The sequence below is a fragment of the Malaclemys terrapin genome, chromosome 3 (genome assembly GCF_027887155.1).
Source record: "Malaclemys terrapin pileata isolate rMalTer1 chromosome 3, rMalTer1.hap1, whole genome shotgun sequence".
In the NCBI taxonomy this organism is placed as follows: Eukaryota; Metazoa; Chordata; order Testudines; family Emydidae; genus Malaclemys; species Malaclemys terrapin.
The window spans coordinates 64,909,987-64,924,645 of record NC_071507.1 but is presented as its reverse complement, the minus strand read 5'-3'; the positions used below and the strand labels follow the sequence as shown (position 1 = coordinate 64,924,645).

The 14,659-nt window shown below is 42.8% G+C and overlaps 1 protein-coding gene across 1 annotated transcript in view; it reads left to right on the top strand.

The window, feature by feature from the left end:
- BIRC6 (baculoviral IAP repeat containing 6) overlaps positions 1 to 14,659 on the top strand; it is a 310,956-nt gene that overhangs the window by 41,195 nt on the left and 255,102 nt on the right. Inside the window, 3 exon segments of the mRNA XM_054021501.1 lie at positions 1,777 to 1,926; positions 4,216 to 4,441; positions 14,216 to 14,376. Coding sequence (XP_053877476.1) covers positions 1,777 to 1,926; positions 4,216 to 4,441; positions 14,216 to 14,376 — 537 coding nt within the window.

Sequence of the window (14,659 nt, the reverse complement as noted above, 5' to 3'; positions counted from 1 at the left end):
TTGATTTGTATGGAAAATTCAATTTTGACTTGCCCTCAGCTCAAAAATTTTTTTTTTTTAATTTTATTTTTTTTGGAAACTTGATCAAAATCAGTTCCCTAATTTTTGAGTAATGAGGGAGAAAATACAAGTTTCATATTCAAAAACCCAGAACCTTTCCTAAATATGGATAACTCATGAATTGCTAAACTTTCAAACTCCCAGGTGGCAAGCTGTCGAAACTGTTAGGTCAACTTGCCAAAAGCCAACAAAACAATTGGGTAAAAACTGATTTTCTTTATTCCATTATAAAACTGCCAGTAAGTACAGAAATAGTCTTACTTTGCATTCATAATTAGAATGTCTGCATCCCACTGTAGATACATGTGTGAGAAATTAAGTGTTTGCGTCGGTCTCCTTTATTCTGAAGTTTTCAGAACTTGGCCCCAAATGGAATAATGTTTTTCATTTGAGTTGGTCTGTTCTCACCCTTTTCTGAACTATAAACCCCTGTGCATCTGAAAGAGACTTACTCAGGTTAGATGTGGTCTGGACAGTGAAACTTCCATTGTATGAGCTCTACTCTGGAAATTTTCCAATAACTTCATCCTGAGGCAGACATCCGGTATAGATCATTTCAGACCAAACAGTTAAGGTTAGCCAAAATTCTAAGCTGCTGAAAACAGGATCTTACTGTGGGAAGTGTCAGGCAATCTCAATGGTTGGCACTCTTGCCTGCTGCTATAGATAAGAACATAGATGCTGGAACTAGGGGTAGTGGGGTGCTACTGCACCCCCTGGCTTGAAGTGGTTTCCATCATATACAGGGTTTGCAGCTTGGTTCAATGGCTCTCAGAACCCCCACTATACAAATTGTTTCAGCATCCTTGGATGAGAAAGTTTTAGGCTAATAGAGATGGAACACTGCACCAATATCAATATATGCCTGCTGGGGGAGCAGGTAGAAGCAAGGTGCGTTGGGGTTGGGGGAACTTTCTCCATGACATAGGAGTAAGGAAGACATTCCATCTCGCATCTTAAATTCTGACTTAAGAGAACATAAAACTACAGGTAAGGAAACTAACTTTATATTTTCCTAAGAAAGAACAGCAAGAAATACATGGTTCACGAGAGCTACCCAAAAGTTCAGAATATCGGCAGTAAACCACTGGGAATTCTGTTAACTTTACTTTTCTGGTACTTAGCAAAGTGACACTGTAGCTGTTGGGCATCAAGTTTATAAATAAAAGCTTAAAAATCTGCAGAAACTCATCTCTAGGTTCTTTTGCTTGCCAAGGCAAGATTACTACATGCCTAGAACTTAGTGGACAAGTGGATTTTTCAAGCCCTGACTATAAGAAGTTGAGGAAGTGGTATTTTATAGGGAATATGTTGAGTTGTTTTGAATGGGTTTCCAGTTGAAATGTTGGTGTAGTATCAATGTATTATGGCCAGATTTGAATTATATGATACTTATGAAAAGGCTAATCAGAGTTGTTTTTGGCTTTTTTCACATGTACTGAGCTAACTGTCTTCTTGGGTATTCAAGGAACCTTTCTGGCTGATCTGTTTCCTTCATAATCATTAGCAGATGGAATAAACATTTGCATGGTTGTTTCTGTACTTTTTCTGGTAAAGTTTAAAAAATATACAGAAGAGCCTTCAGATGCTTCGCAACTACTGTATGTAATGACCAGATAATGATGTACTTGTTAACTAAAAGTGGTTGAGGAAATATATGCTTGTTTGACATAAACTTGTCTCAAACTACTTCTGTTACTGTCAACCACATTTTAGGTGGAGAGCTTCATTTCCTTCAAATTGGAGGAACCTGTGATGATATAGATGAAGCTGATATACTTGTGGATGGATCCCTTTCTAAAGGGGTAGAGCAATCATCGGAAGGCATGAAGCCCTTATCTAACCCTTCTAGTCCAGGCATTACAGGTAAACCATTCACATTTAAACACAACAAAATATATTAACCATATGGAGGGAGGGAAGGTGTGTGTGTACGCGCGTTTTTTTTAAAGCATGTCAAGTGATCATCAATAGTCTAGTCTTGTGGCTGCAAAAATACCCTAACTCAGTATTCTTCCCAGTTCATTTTATCTTTGCATGTTGTTTGATGTGGAGTGGGGGATAAATGTGGAAGTGACAGAGTTTTATCACTGCCAAAGCTAAACTTTCTACACCCCTTAAATAAGCCTGGTAAGCTCATTATGTTGAATTAATATCATGCATTCAACCTCTAACGGTTGTAATGGCAGGATTTATGATACTGATGCTATCTAATACTGCAGTCTAACATAAACATAACATTTTAAACATAACATTGGGTAGAAAAATCATATATAGTTGCCTGAACACTGGAGTTGACTTGGTATTCTTCAGATCCTACTATTTCCAATGCATTTTAGAAGCCTTTTTTTAGTGTGAAAGTATTTCAAACTATGAAATTTATTAGGCAAAAAAGAGAATGGAGATTATTTATTCTGTACAGATTCCTATAAATCATTGATTAATCCTGGCTTTCCAGGGAAAGTTATGGTCGTCGTCTCTGAGAGTTTTTAAAAGCATTTTTATTTGTAAACTGAAGCTATTTTCATGTGGAATTATTGATCTGCTAAACAATGAACTCCAATGTCATTTTTAGTCATTTTTTCAGAACAGAACTGGACTTTAACAAAGGGCAGGTGCATTCCCTCAACTAGGGTTATTAATACAGCGTCTGTGAACTCTTCTGATTGTTTCCCTCTTCCTGTATGTTTTTCTCCTGACTTTATTGGAATTTAATCTTGTTCCAAGCTGCAACTTCATTCAGATACTTGGTTGCTATCTGGAAAGATTCACTCCTTCCCCCATACTGAAGGAAGCAGCTGGCTCTACTGCCCCAATATCCAGTTCACCTCAAACACCATATCTAAGGCTTGTCTTCACTGTAGCAGTTAATTAAAGATAAAACAGTTGACTTATTTCACTGTAGCCTAGCTTGAGTGAGAGCGGCTGGGCTGTGAAACACTGAAGATGCACAGTGATTTGATTGCCAGTCTAATTCTGCTGTGTAGCTAATGTGATTAGATTAGCATCTGAGTTGAGGTAGCTTGAGCTGTAGCCCGTATCTACATCTCTACTGCATTAGGAGCGTAAGCATCTGCATCACACATACGTCGAACCATACACTCTGAACAGATCACCTAGCTCGAGTTTAAAGCTCCACTTAACTCAAACTAGAGGTCGTTGTGTGTGGCTGGGAGTCAGGTTAGGGGCACCCCTCATTTTTCACTTTGAGCTAATACAGTGAAGACAAGCCCATAGTTTGTCAACTTAGCTGGCCACTACCTGGATTCTTCTCTTTTCATATATCTTTATCAATTATTAAATGTTTATCAGGTCAAATTACACTTGTGTATCTCACTGCCATAACTGGGGTTGACACACGTGTAAATAATCATTTTAGTAAAACCATTCTTATACACAAGAAGGAATAGAATTCTACTCTCACTTATGTTGGCTCTGTAGTGCTAACAAGAGTTAAAATAATAACTTACTTTAGTCACAAAACAAAAGACTTAGTATACAGGAAGCAGATCTGTTGTGGTAAATTGAAATCTTTGAATAATCACTTCAGAGTAGAGCCACCCTATAAGCACGTTTGCATCATAGGGAGCTTTTTAGAACGAGGGTAACCCTGCATCATTGTGATGTGTGTTTTAGCCTTTTTTTATTCTGTGCTAGGTGAAATGGGTGTATTCAATTTTTTCATGGATGCTGACCTTGCTATGATTATCTATTGCTTGGTCTCATGAAGATTACACTACAGCAACAAGTTCTACTTAACAGTAGCTTTAGATCATCAAGAGGCTGCAGCTGGGGTATTTCATGTAGAGAACAGTGTTAAAATTATTATACCTCAGTGTCTTTACATTATTACATAGCAATTCCGCATCCATAACAACCGTTTTCTCTGAATGGAAAGATTTTGACATGAAGTGAGTCAATAGATATTAAAAAGAAACATTCTGAAGTGCAAAAATTAAAGTTTTTGAGCAAGTTTGCTTTTGGGTATGCTGACTTCAAAACTAGCATTTTTTTCATGCCTTTTTCAGAAAATCTTCAAACACCTTTCTAGTGTTAGAGCAGCTTGGATAATTTTGAAATTTGGTCTACGATGTTTTGGAGAGGAAAGTATATGTAGTAAACCTGTTGTTTTTTATCCCCTTCAACAAATATTAGGAGTTGATCTTTTGGTGGACCAACCATTTTCCCTTGAAACATTGACATCCTTGGTGGAATTAACCCGTTTTGAGACTTTGACCCCACGATTTTCAGCCACTGTACCTCCATGCTGGGTGGAAGTCCAACAGGAGCAGCAGCAAAGGCGGCATCCTCAACATTTACATCAGCAACACCATGGGGATGCAGCTCAGCATACTCGGACTTGGAAGCTGCAGACAGATAGGTAAGTAGAGTAATGGCTCAAGAAAGATTGGGGTGGGTGGGTGAGACTAATTTATGTTGCAGTTGGTGTAGTAGTATAAGCTTGCTTCTTCTAATTGTTTTTTAAATAGTTGCACAGACAAGTGTGTGAACTAAAAACAAACAAAACTGAACTGTTAATATGACTCTTATTCTTGATCTTTTGCATTGGCTCCCCTGCTTGAGGTTTCCATATTTGTCTCAGTGGACCTTGAAACTATTTGATTTGTTGGGGAAGAGTCAGGTGCCTCATCAACCTATTACAGTAATTTGTGGAAGTCAGTAAGCATATGGTTAAGAGTGATCCAGTTGATGTAGTGCACTTTTGACAGGGTTCCCTCACCAAAGGCTTTTAAGGAAACAGGGCTTGTCTACACTTTAAAATGCTTCTGCAGTGCAGCGTCTTCAGTGAAGACACCACCTGCTCCGATGGGAGTCTCCTCCTGTTGGTGTAGACAATCCACCTCCCTGAGAGGCAATCGCTAAGTGGACAGAAGAATTTTCCTGTCTCCTACACTGGGGGTTAGGTCGGTTTAACTGCGTTGCTCAAGGCTGTGGATTTTTCACATCCCTGAGTGATATAGTTATACTGTAGTTATACTGACTTAATTTCCTAGTGTTAAGAGGGAAGGTCCTCTCTTGGCTCAGTAGCTGGTTGAAAGATAGGAAACAAAGGATAGGAATAAACGGTCAGTTTTCACAGTGGACAGAGGTGAACAGCATCAGAATCCTCCAAGGATCTGTACTGGGAGCTGTCCTGTTCAGCATATTCATTAATGATCTGGAAAAGGGCGTGAACAGTGAAGTGGCAAAGTTTGCAGATGATACAAAACTATTCAAGATGGTTAAGTCCAAAGCTGACTGTGAGCAGTTGGAGGAATCTCTCAAAACTGGGTGACTGGGCAACAAAATGACAGATGAAATTAAATGTTTATAAGTGCAAAGTAATCTACATGGGGGGGAAAAATCCCAACTATGCATACAAAATGATGGGTCCTAAATTAGCTGTTACCACCTAAGAAAGAGTCAACATGAATAGTTCTCTGAAAACTTCTGCTCAGTGCACAGCTGTGGTCAAAAAGGTGAAAGGTATGTGAGGAATTATTAGGAAGGGGATAGAAAATAAGACAGAATGTCATAATGCCACTATATAAATCCATGGTGCACCCACACCTTGAATACTGTATCCGGTTCTGGTTGCCCCCTCTCAAAAAGGATATAGCGAAACTGGAAAAGGCTCAGAGAAGAGCAACAAAGATGATCAAGGGTACATAATAACTTCCATGTGAGGAGACACTAAAAAGATTAGGACTATTCATCTTAAAAAAGACTAATAAGAGGAGATATGATGTATATGTCGATGAAATTATGAATGTTGTGGAAGAAGTGCATTATTTACCTTTTCACAAAATACAAAAACACCTGGTCACGCGGTGAAATTAATAGGCAGCAGTCTTAATACAAACAAGAGGAAGTACTTTTTTTCACAATGCACAAATAACCTGAGAGAGACATTGGCATGGGATGTTGTGATGGACAAAAGTGTAAGTGGGTTCAAAAAAAGAATAGAATAAGTTCAATGGCTATTAGCCAAGATGGCAGCCCCATGCTCAGAGCGACCCTAAACCTCTGACTACCAGAGCGGGAGTGGAAGACAGGGCTGGATCACTCCATAATTGTTCTGTTCTGTATACTCCCCTTGAAGTTCTAGCAAGGGCCACTGTTGGAGACAGGACACTGGGTAAGGTAGACTCTGGGGTGACTTAGTATGGCAGCTCTTACGTTCTTATATTCTCTAAATCTCATAGATTTTTCCGAAATCTCAGATCCAGTAAATTTACTGGACCAACCAGACATTCTACATGTGGCTTCTTGTTAGCTCACTGCTTGAAGTATGAAGTCTAGTTTCCCTGACTTTTCTACTCTGTTTTTCTCAAACTTAAATTTAGCTAGTTTAAATGGAAAAAAAAATTCTCTCTGCATGCCTAAGATATGTGAAGTGTGTGGGGAGAAAACTTTGAACTGTTCATACATCTTGCCCAGTTCTGAATCAACTTGGGAAAATGACCTGTGAATCGCTGTGGACAGCTTAATGTGCAGCTATGGTGAAAAAAGCAAAAAAGGTCATAGGAGGCACAAGGAATGGAATGCAGAATAATATGGAAAATATGTTATATAAATAGATATAATATTACAGAATTAGAGGAGGGTCAGAGAAGGATAATGAAAATGATTGTGGGCATGGGAAAAGTCATGAAGAGAAACTGAAAAGACTGGGATTGCTTACCTTTAAAAGATGAATAGAAAGGGCATGATAAAAGTATATAAAAGAACAAATGGTATAGAGAAAATAGATTGGGAGTTTGTTGTGCAAATGTCATAACACGAGAACAAGAGGGATGTTCAAGGAAACTGCAAGGTGGGAGTGTCGAAATTGATTAAGGGAAATAAATACCTTTTCACTCAACATGTAGTCAAACTGGAATTTACTGCCCAATGATGTCACTGAAGCCAACAATTTATCTAGTAATCAAAAACAGATTGGGCACTTAAGAATATCCAGAGTTATGACCTGTTGATGCAAAATTTTGGAAGAGATTTAACACAATCCTTACCCCCCAAACCCCCTCATGCTTCAGGGTTTAAGCAAATCTTTCTGTGGGATTAGTATAAGACCTTCATGAAGGCAGATGGTTTCTCTTTTCTGTTGTGGGATTCTTAAACCTTCCTCTGAGGCATCTGCTACTAACCACTGTCCACTAGTTCAGTGGTTTTCACTTTTTTTTTTTTCTGGTGACCCAGTTGAAGAAAATGTTTGATGCCCACCACTCAACGGAGCTGGGGATGAGGAGTTTGGGGAGTGGGAGGGGCTCAGGGCTGGGGCAGAGATTTGGGGTGTGGGCTGCAGGGTGGGGCTAGGAATGAGGGGTTCAGCGTGTGGGAGGGGGTCAGGGCTCTGGGCTTGGGTTGCAGGCTTTGGGGTGGGGCCAAGGATGAGGGATTTGGGGCGCAGGAAGCGGTTCTGGGTTTGGGGGGCTCAGGGCTGGGGCAAGGGTTTGGGGTGCAAGCTTACCTCCGGCGGCTCCCGGTCAGCAGCGTAGCTGGGGTGCAAAGGCAGGCTTCCTGCTGGTCCTGGCATCATGGACCTCGCTGCGCCCCGGAAGTGGCCAGCAGCAGATCTGGCTCCTAGGCAGAGGCACGCAAGTGGCTCTGTGCAGCTCTCGCCCACAGACATTGCGCCCCCTCACCCCCCCCCCCAGTTCTCATTGGCCAGTTCCTGACCAATGGAAGTGAGGAGCCAGTGCTTGGGGCGAAGGCAGCGTGCGGAGCCCCATGACACGCCCCCTCCCTCCCCCATGCCTAGGAGCTGGACCTGCTGCTGGCCGCTTCCGGGGCACAGCGCGGTGTCGGAACAGGAAGGGACTAGCCTCCCTTAGCCAGACAGCACCGCCAACAGGACTTTTAACGGCTTGATAGGTGGTGCTGACCAGAGCCGCTGTGACCCAGTCCATCCATTTCGCGAGCCAGTTCTGGGTCACGACCCATGGTTTGAAAAACACTGATCTATATGAATCAGGGGTCTGATTCAGTGTGACAATTCCAGTGTTCCTATATAAGACACGACTGCACACAAGATGGTTTACTGCTTTCCTCTGTATTTGCTTACCTCTGTGTCAGGTCAGTAACTTGAACCTCTGAGCTGGTCAGTCCTTAATATTTCAACACATTGGCCCTTTTAGAATGGATTGGCCACATCCATGATATATTATGTTTTGAATGATTAAGTGATATGTCCATGTCATAGCAACATCCTTTTCATTTATATAGGGCCAGAAGTGTGTTAAGTGCTATATAGGACAGAGGACTGAGATGCTTAGTCTAAGCTTAGATTAATATTCAGTAATTCTTCAGGAAATAAATTTTTTTTGCAAGAGTCGGGAATGTTAACTGTGGTGTCCTGGACAAACTTTCATCATGAGGAATTATATTCTGTATACTTACATTCCCGTTCTATTTTCAGTTGTAGAGAATTTTTCACTGCATCCTTAAACAAATTTAAACCAAAATAATCTTTCTTTCCCTTTCTTTTCCCCAAATCCTGAAACAAAATCAGTTGTGCAGTATTTCTGGTGCTGAATAGTTGCCATATTCAATCCCAGAAATGGCATTTCTATGTGTTCAGTTTGTAAAGAATTTTAGGATTCTTCATGAGTGTATTAACTACCTGTGTGCTAAAGCTGAATTTGGAATGCTGTTCTAACAACCCCAGTCTTCCTTTGCTCATAACTTCCTCAATTCTTCTTGGCCTAATATTTTCCATGGTTAGTCTTTTAGCCTTAGTGGTAGCACCATTATAATAACCACTTGCCAATCGTGTGTTTTTTGTTTGTTTGTTTTTCTTCCCCTTGTCAGGTTGCAATTTGCATACTGACCAATGGAAGCTCCTGAACCCTGACTTTCTTCTTCAGCAGGGTCTTTGCACTTGGATCTGCAGAGGCAGAATTAGATGTCATGAAACCTAAACAGCTAACTCTTCAGTTTGTTGTAGAGAGATTGTGGACTCCTTTCTGAAACTGTGGAATTAATCCTACATTCTATAGCTGTCAAGAAGATTTTGGAAGGCTGGCTTAGTTTGCTGTAGGAGCAAAGGTCTAGATTCTTTTACCTATCTGACATCCTGGAGTGTTTCTTAATAGGCTTCCACAAAATTCTTTGCTACTTTCTTACTGTGTAGATCTGCTTTAGGAACTTCTTTGCTTCTCTAAAAGGAAACAGGTTCTTCCCCAGATAATTTTCAAAGAGAGCTTCTTTGTTAATCCTTGGTTTGAACACTGTTAGCTAGAAGAAAAAGGAGACACTACTGAAAGTCAGGTACTTACAGTAGAATTAAAAGAAAAGATGAAAAATGCTTTAAAAGGTCAGCTGAAAAAGTTACTCCAGGGAGATGGTTTTTCCTATTTTTTTATTATAACAAGGAGAGAACACAAACTATATTTTATTATTTAGATCCGTTTTCTGTGTCACAAGTTCTTGCCCATTTGATAGCCAATGGGAATATTGGTGCTTCACAAAGCAGTATTTAATATGTGGACACACTGAGACACCTGGAACACATGGTAGTATGCTAGAACTATATGTAATGTTTAAAAATATTTTGCCTTTTTTTTTCTTATGGAAAATGCTGTGCAAAAGACTCTTCCACCATGTGCGGAACAGAACTAATGGTCAGACAACAAGCAATTAACCTTAATTACTGGTTATATGTTCCTAGATCCTGCAGTTTAATGGTGCATTGCCACTGCCCGAGAGAGTTCTGACCTTGAAGATTAATATTTCAAAAATTTAATAAAAAGATGTTAGAAAATAGTTATATCAACGCTTAATATACTGCAAAGAAATTGCGCAGAAGACAGTGATATGTAGCATAGTGTAAAAAACTTAGTTCTAAATAATATATTTATAAATGTCCTTTACACATGCACTGAAAACAGTCAGGAAGTGCAGTTCTTCAAGTGATGGTCCTTATTTTATTCCACTGAGGGGTTATGCGCATGCGCCCAGAGCTGGAGCTTTTAAAAGTAGTAGTGTGCATTGGTCCACACACGTGCCCTTGTACTGCCTCATGATTTTGACTGAGGTGATAAAGGTCAGGGCGGACCGACCGCGCCCTCAGTTCCTTCTCACCATCGCATGGTCTGAGTCAGAGCTTCTGCTGTTCTCTCATCCCTTGTGATGCACTTTCCAAATGTAGTGAGAGAGACTGATTTATTCTTGAACATAGTTAGCATTTTGTTGTTTTTGTAGTAGTTTTTAGTGGTTTTCTTAGGATTTAAGGACTCTTGGGTGCCGCTCTGGCAGTTTTCTTGCCAACCATCCTTCTCTCCCCCTTGTACCCATGCCTGGGTACTGGATTATGCCAAAGATGCTGGGGTTCAAGATCTTGAACCCATGCCCTCTCTTGTTTTCAATCAGTGACAAGTACCAGTGCAGTCCATACTGCTTGGGGGAAGCCCATGTTGTCCAGGTGCATTATCTGCCTCGCCTTCCCTGCTTGTATCTGGGAAGGCTGGGCTCTCAGCCTTAAACACCTCATGGAAGTTGCCATGAGGCCACAGTTGGATCCAGGCTGGGAAACTCTCCCCGCCCCCGTACATCGCCCTGAGTAATCCAAGAGTGCACCTCTTGCCATGGAGCTCAAGTCTGGTTCCGCCAGTACCAGTGCTATGGACCCTGTGCCGGGGCCTAGCTATGAGACAAGGAAGTATGTCAGGTGGGCAAACTATGGCCTGGGGGCCGCATTCGGCCCTCCAGACATTTTTAATTCGGCCCTTGAGCTCCAGCTGGGGAATGGGGTTAGGGGCTTGCCCCGCTCTGCGTGGCTCCCAGAAGCAGTGGCATGTCCCCGCTCTGGCTCCTATGTGTAGGGGCAACCAAGGGACTCTGCATGCTGCCCCCGCCCCGAGCACTGCCCCCGTAGCTCCCATTGTCTGGGAACCGCGGCCGATGGGAGCTGCAGGGGTGGTGCCTGCGGACAGCCCATGCCACCACGTAGGAGCTGGAGGGGGGACATGCCACTGCTTCTGGGAGCCGCTTGAGGTAAGCGCTGCCCGGAGCTTGCACCCCGACCCCCTCCTGCACTCCAACCCCCTGCTCCAGCCCTGATCCCTCTCCCACCCGCCAAACTCCCTGGTCCCAGCCTGAAGACCCTCCTGCACCCCCAACCCCTCATCCACTGCCCCAGCCCAGAAACCCCTCCCACATCCTGAACTCCTCATTTGTGGCCCAACCCCAGAGCCTGCATCCCCAGCTGGAGCCCTCACCTCCTCCCGCACCCCAACCCCCAACTTCGTGAGCATTCATGCCCCACCTTACAATTTCCATACCCAGATGTGGCCCTTGGGCCAAAAAGTTTGCCCGCCCCTGAAGTATGTGCATAAGCATGGCAGCAAGTCTTCCTCAAGGACCAAGAAAGACACTGCATTGGCCACAAGTTCCAGTCATGGAGAAGTGGTCTGTTCCAAAGCACACAAGCATGACAAAATGTTGCAGTGAATGCTGGATCTTCTTGCCCCAGCTCCTGAGGGGCATGCCCCTTCTGCACCAGTTCTGCCAAAGTCCTGTGTATCATTGGTTCTGAGGCAGCTTTCAGTTCTATCCATGAACCATGCGCTGTTGACTCCGGGGAGGCACAAATCTTCCCCCGAGTCTCATGAACTGGCAAAGCGCCCTTTCTCCACGTACCAGAAGGGCAAAGTTTCCCTGCATTTACATCCTAGATTTCTTCTGAAAGTGGTTTCCCGCTTTCACCTCAACCATCCTGTAGTGGGGCGGCTGCCCCACTCCAGGAGAACTGGGGTTAAAAGCAGCCCTTGGAGAGGGTTGTGGCTGGGACCCAATTAAAAAAGGGATTAAGAGCAGCTGAGAGAGGCTGGTGAGGTAGTTGGCCCCAGGTGTGGCTGGCTCCAGGTGTGGCTGGCTCAATGAAGCCACAGCTAGCCCTGATAAAAAGGCTGTGGGCCAGGAGACAGTTTCACTCCAGCCTTGCAGTGGGAAGGGCTTAGCTGCTTGGGAGCACGGGGTACCTGAAGCAGAACAGTGCTGGGGAAGGGCAGGCAGAGCTGGGGAGCTCTGGCCTGGTGAGTACACAGGCTGAGGCCTTGCTAAAGGGGGTACTGGGGCTGTAGGGAGACAGCTGGCCCAAGGCAGTTGGTCCAACCCCCTTGCCAGTGATGAGTGGCCATTACAGACTACAGTCTGCCCCAGAGAAAGGGGGCTAGATGATGACTGGCAGTAGCCACTAAGGCAAGATGGGCACAGAGGGTTGTGGGTCCCCCCTGGGGGGGATACCCAGAGTGTTGGGGTAGTGCTGTGGGCAGAACTCCAAGGTAAGGGGCACTGGGGTCCGGGAGGGACACGGGCCTCAGGCTGGCAAGACACTGGCCAGCAGGGGGCGCTCCAAGTGCTGGAATGGAGTTAATTCACAGATGACCAGCAGGAGGCGCCACGCTGGAGAGTCTGCACACCTTGCTACCCATCCCATACATTTATCTGCCTTCTTTCTGAAGCCGCATGCTTAAGAGGAGGAATGACGTCTTCACTCCGTCAGTTTCTTAGCCTTTTATCTGCAGAGGAAGAGGCTGTTCCGGAAGCCTCTGAGGCTATTTGTTGCCATAGTGGAAAAAATTAAGGTGCAGGCCATCTCCACTCAGTTTCGAAGTGGGTTTTTGGGTGCATTACGCTTTATCAGTTATCAGGGCTGTCTCCACCCAGCGGGATATGGGCCCATGCCAAAACAGTGCAAACATCAACTGTGACTGCGCTTCACAACGTGCTTCTTACGGACGTATGCAAGTCAGCCATGTGGAGTTCGATACACACCTTCTCTTCCTATTACGCACTGGTGCATGACTCTGTGATGGATGCTTCGTTCAGTGCAGTGGTCCTCTGTTCCATGGTGCTATCATCTTTCTTGTACCTTCTTCCTCAGTAGGTGCTGCTCGTTAATCACCCTCGGTGGAATACAATAGGGACCATCATTCAAAGAAGAGGAGAAGGTTACTTACCTGTAACTGGAGGCTCTTCAAGATGTGTGGTCCCTATCTGTATTCCAGTCTCACCCTCCTTTCCCCTCTGCTGCGGATCTGGTAGATTTGTGGAGAAGAAATTGAGGGTGCAGTTGGTCTGCCCTGCCCTTTATTGCCTCAGTCAAAACCATAAGGCGGTAGCAGGGCACATGCGCGGACCAACGGACACTAATACTTTTAAAAGCTCCGGCTCTGGGCACATGGAGCATGTGCATAACCCTTCAGTGGAATACAGATAGGGACCACTCATCTTGAAGAACCTCCACTTACAGGTAAGTGACAACCTCTTACTTTTGAAAATGTGTGTAATGTAACACTTGGAAGCATGATTAATTTTATGTTAATTGCTTTTTCTTCAATTTGAGCTACTTTTGTAAACCTTAGTGTGTCAAGCTATGAAACTTTGATCATTGAGGGGTACTTATTGTCTCAAGTTTACACTTTCAGTATAAAACAAAGTTGGCTTCAAAAGGAAAAATGACTCATTAAAAGAAAGCTGCACCCATTTTGCTCAGCGCAGGCTTCTGAGTGTGCACCTGGTAAGAAGCACTTCTCATCCTGTATAAATTGTCAAATGTATTTCAAAATTTTGAATTGAAATTAGTATTTTGAGCCTCCTGCAGGTGGCCATGATACTGTTGAAAAGTGACAATGTTTGACACCACCAGTGAAGAAGGCCAACTTCAGAGATTGCCAACCAGATCCTATCATGCTTTGGTACAGTTTAACTACTGGAAGACCATTGATGTTTAAGGAAGTATTTTCATTGTTTAAATACTGACTTAAGCCTCAAAAGAAATGTTAAGTATTATAGAGGCAGTATTGTAATGCAGGTAGTAGGCGGTTCTGTGCTTTTTCGCCGAACACATTGATTCAGCCAAATGATTTCCAAACACATTGGTTCAGTATCTTATCAGTTGGCTTTCAATGTTTTCTATATAAACTGGACATGGTTAACTGCAGTTTAATGTACTTGATTTTGCTTCAGAGATTCATGTTGATATTGAGGGAATATGAAGGAAGCTTAGACTGACTAATGTAAAACTTCATCTTTTCTCACTATGCTAGAGAAGAAGTATATGCAGAAAATAAAGTGGATGCTGCTGCTTGTTTGGTTGTACTGAGCTTGTAGACACGGTGTTATAAAATACCTAATATTTTTTCCCCAACAGCAACAGCTGGGATGAACATGTTTTTGAACTGGTTTTGCCAAAAGCCTGTATGGTTGGACACGTGGATTTCAAATTTGTTTTGAACTCAAACATAACAAACATTCCACAGATTCAAGTGACTTTACTGAAAAATAAAGCTCCAGGCTTAGGAAAAGTCAATGGTAAGAAAATAGATCTTCTTTTCTCAGACTTGTTACTTCTTAGGTGTGGTATTTTTACTGATTTAATTAGAGATGAAATAAAGATTTGTAGATATCTCAATTTTACATTTACTTAGTAATATCTTGCATTTTAACTTTCTTTGCACAAATGAACATTTATTGAACATTGGGGAGCAAAAATAAGAAAAAAATTAAAATAGTCAAAGATAAGCATAGATTTTAAAACCTCAATGTTGTATAAAGAAGAAAGAAATATAGCTAAAGCAACAACAGTTTGAGCTGA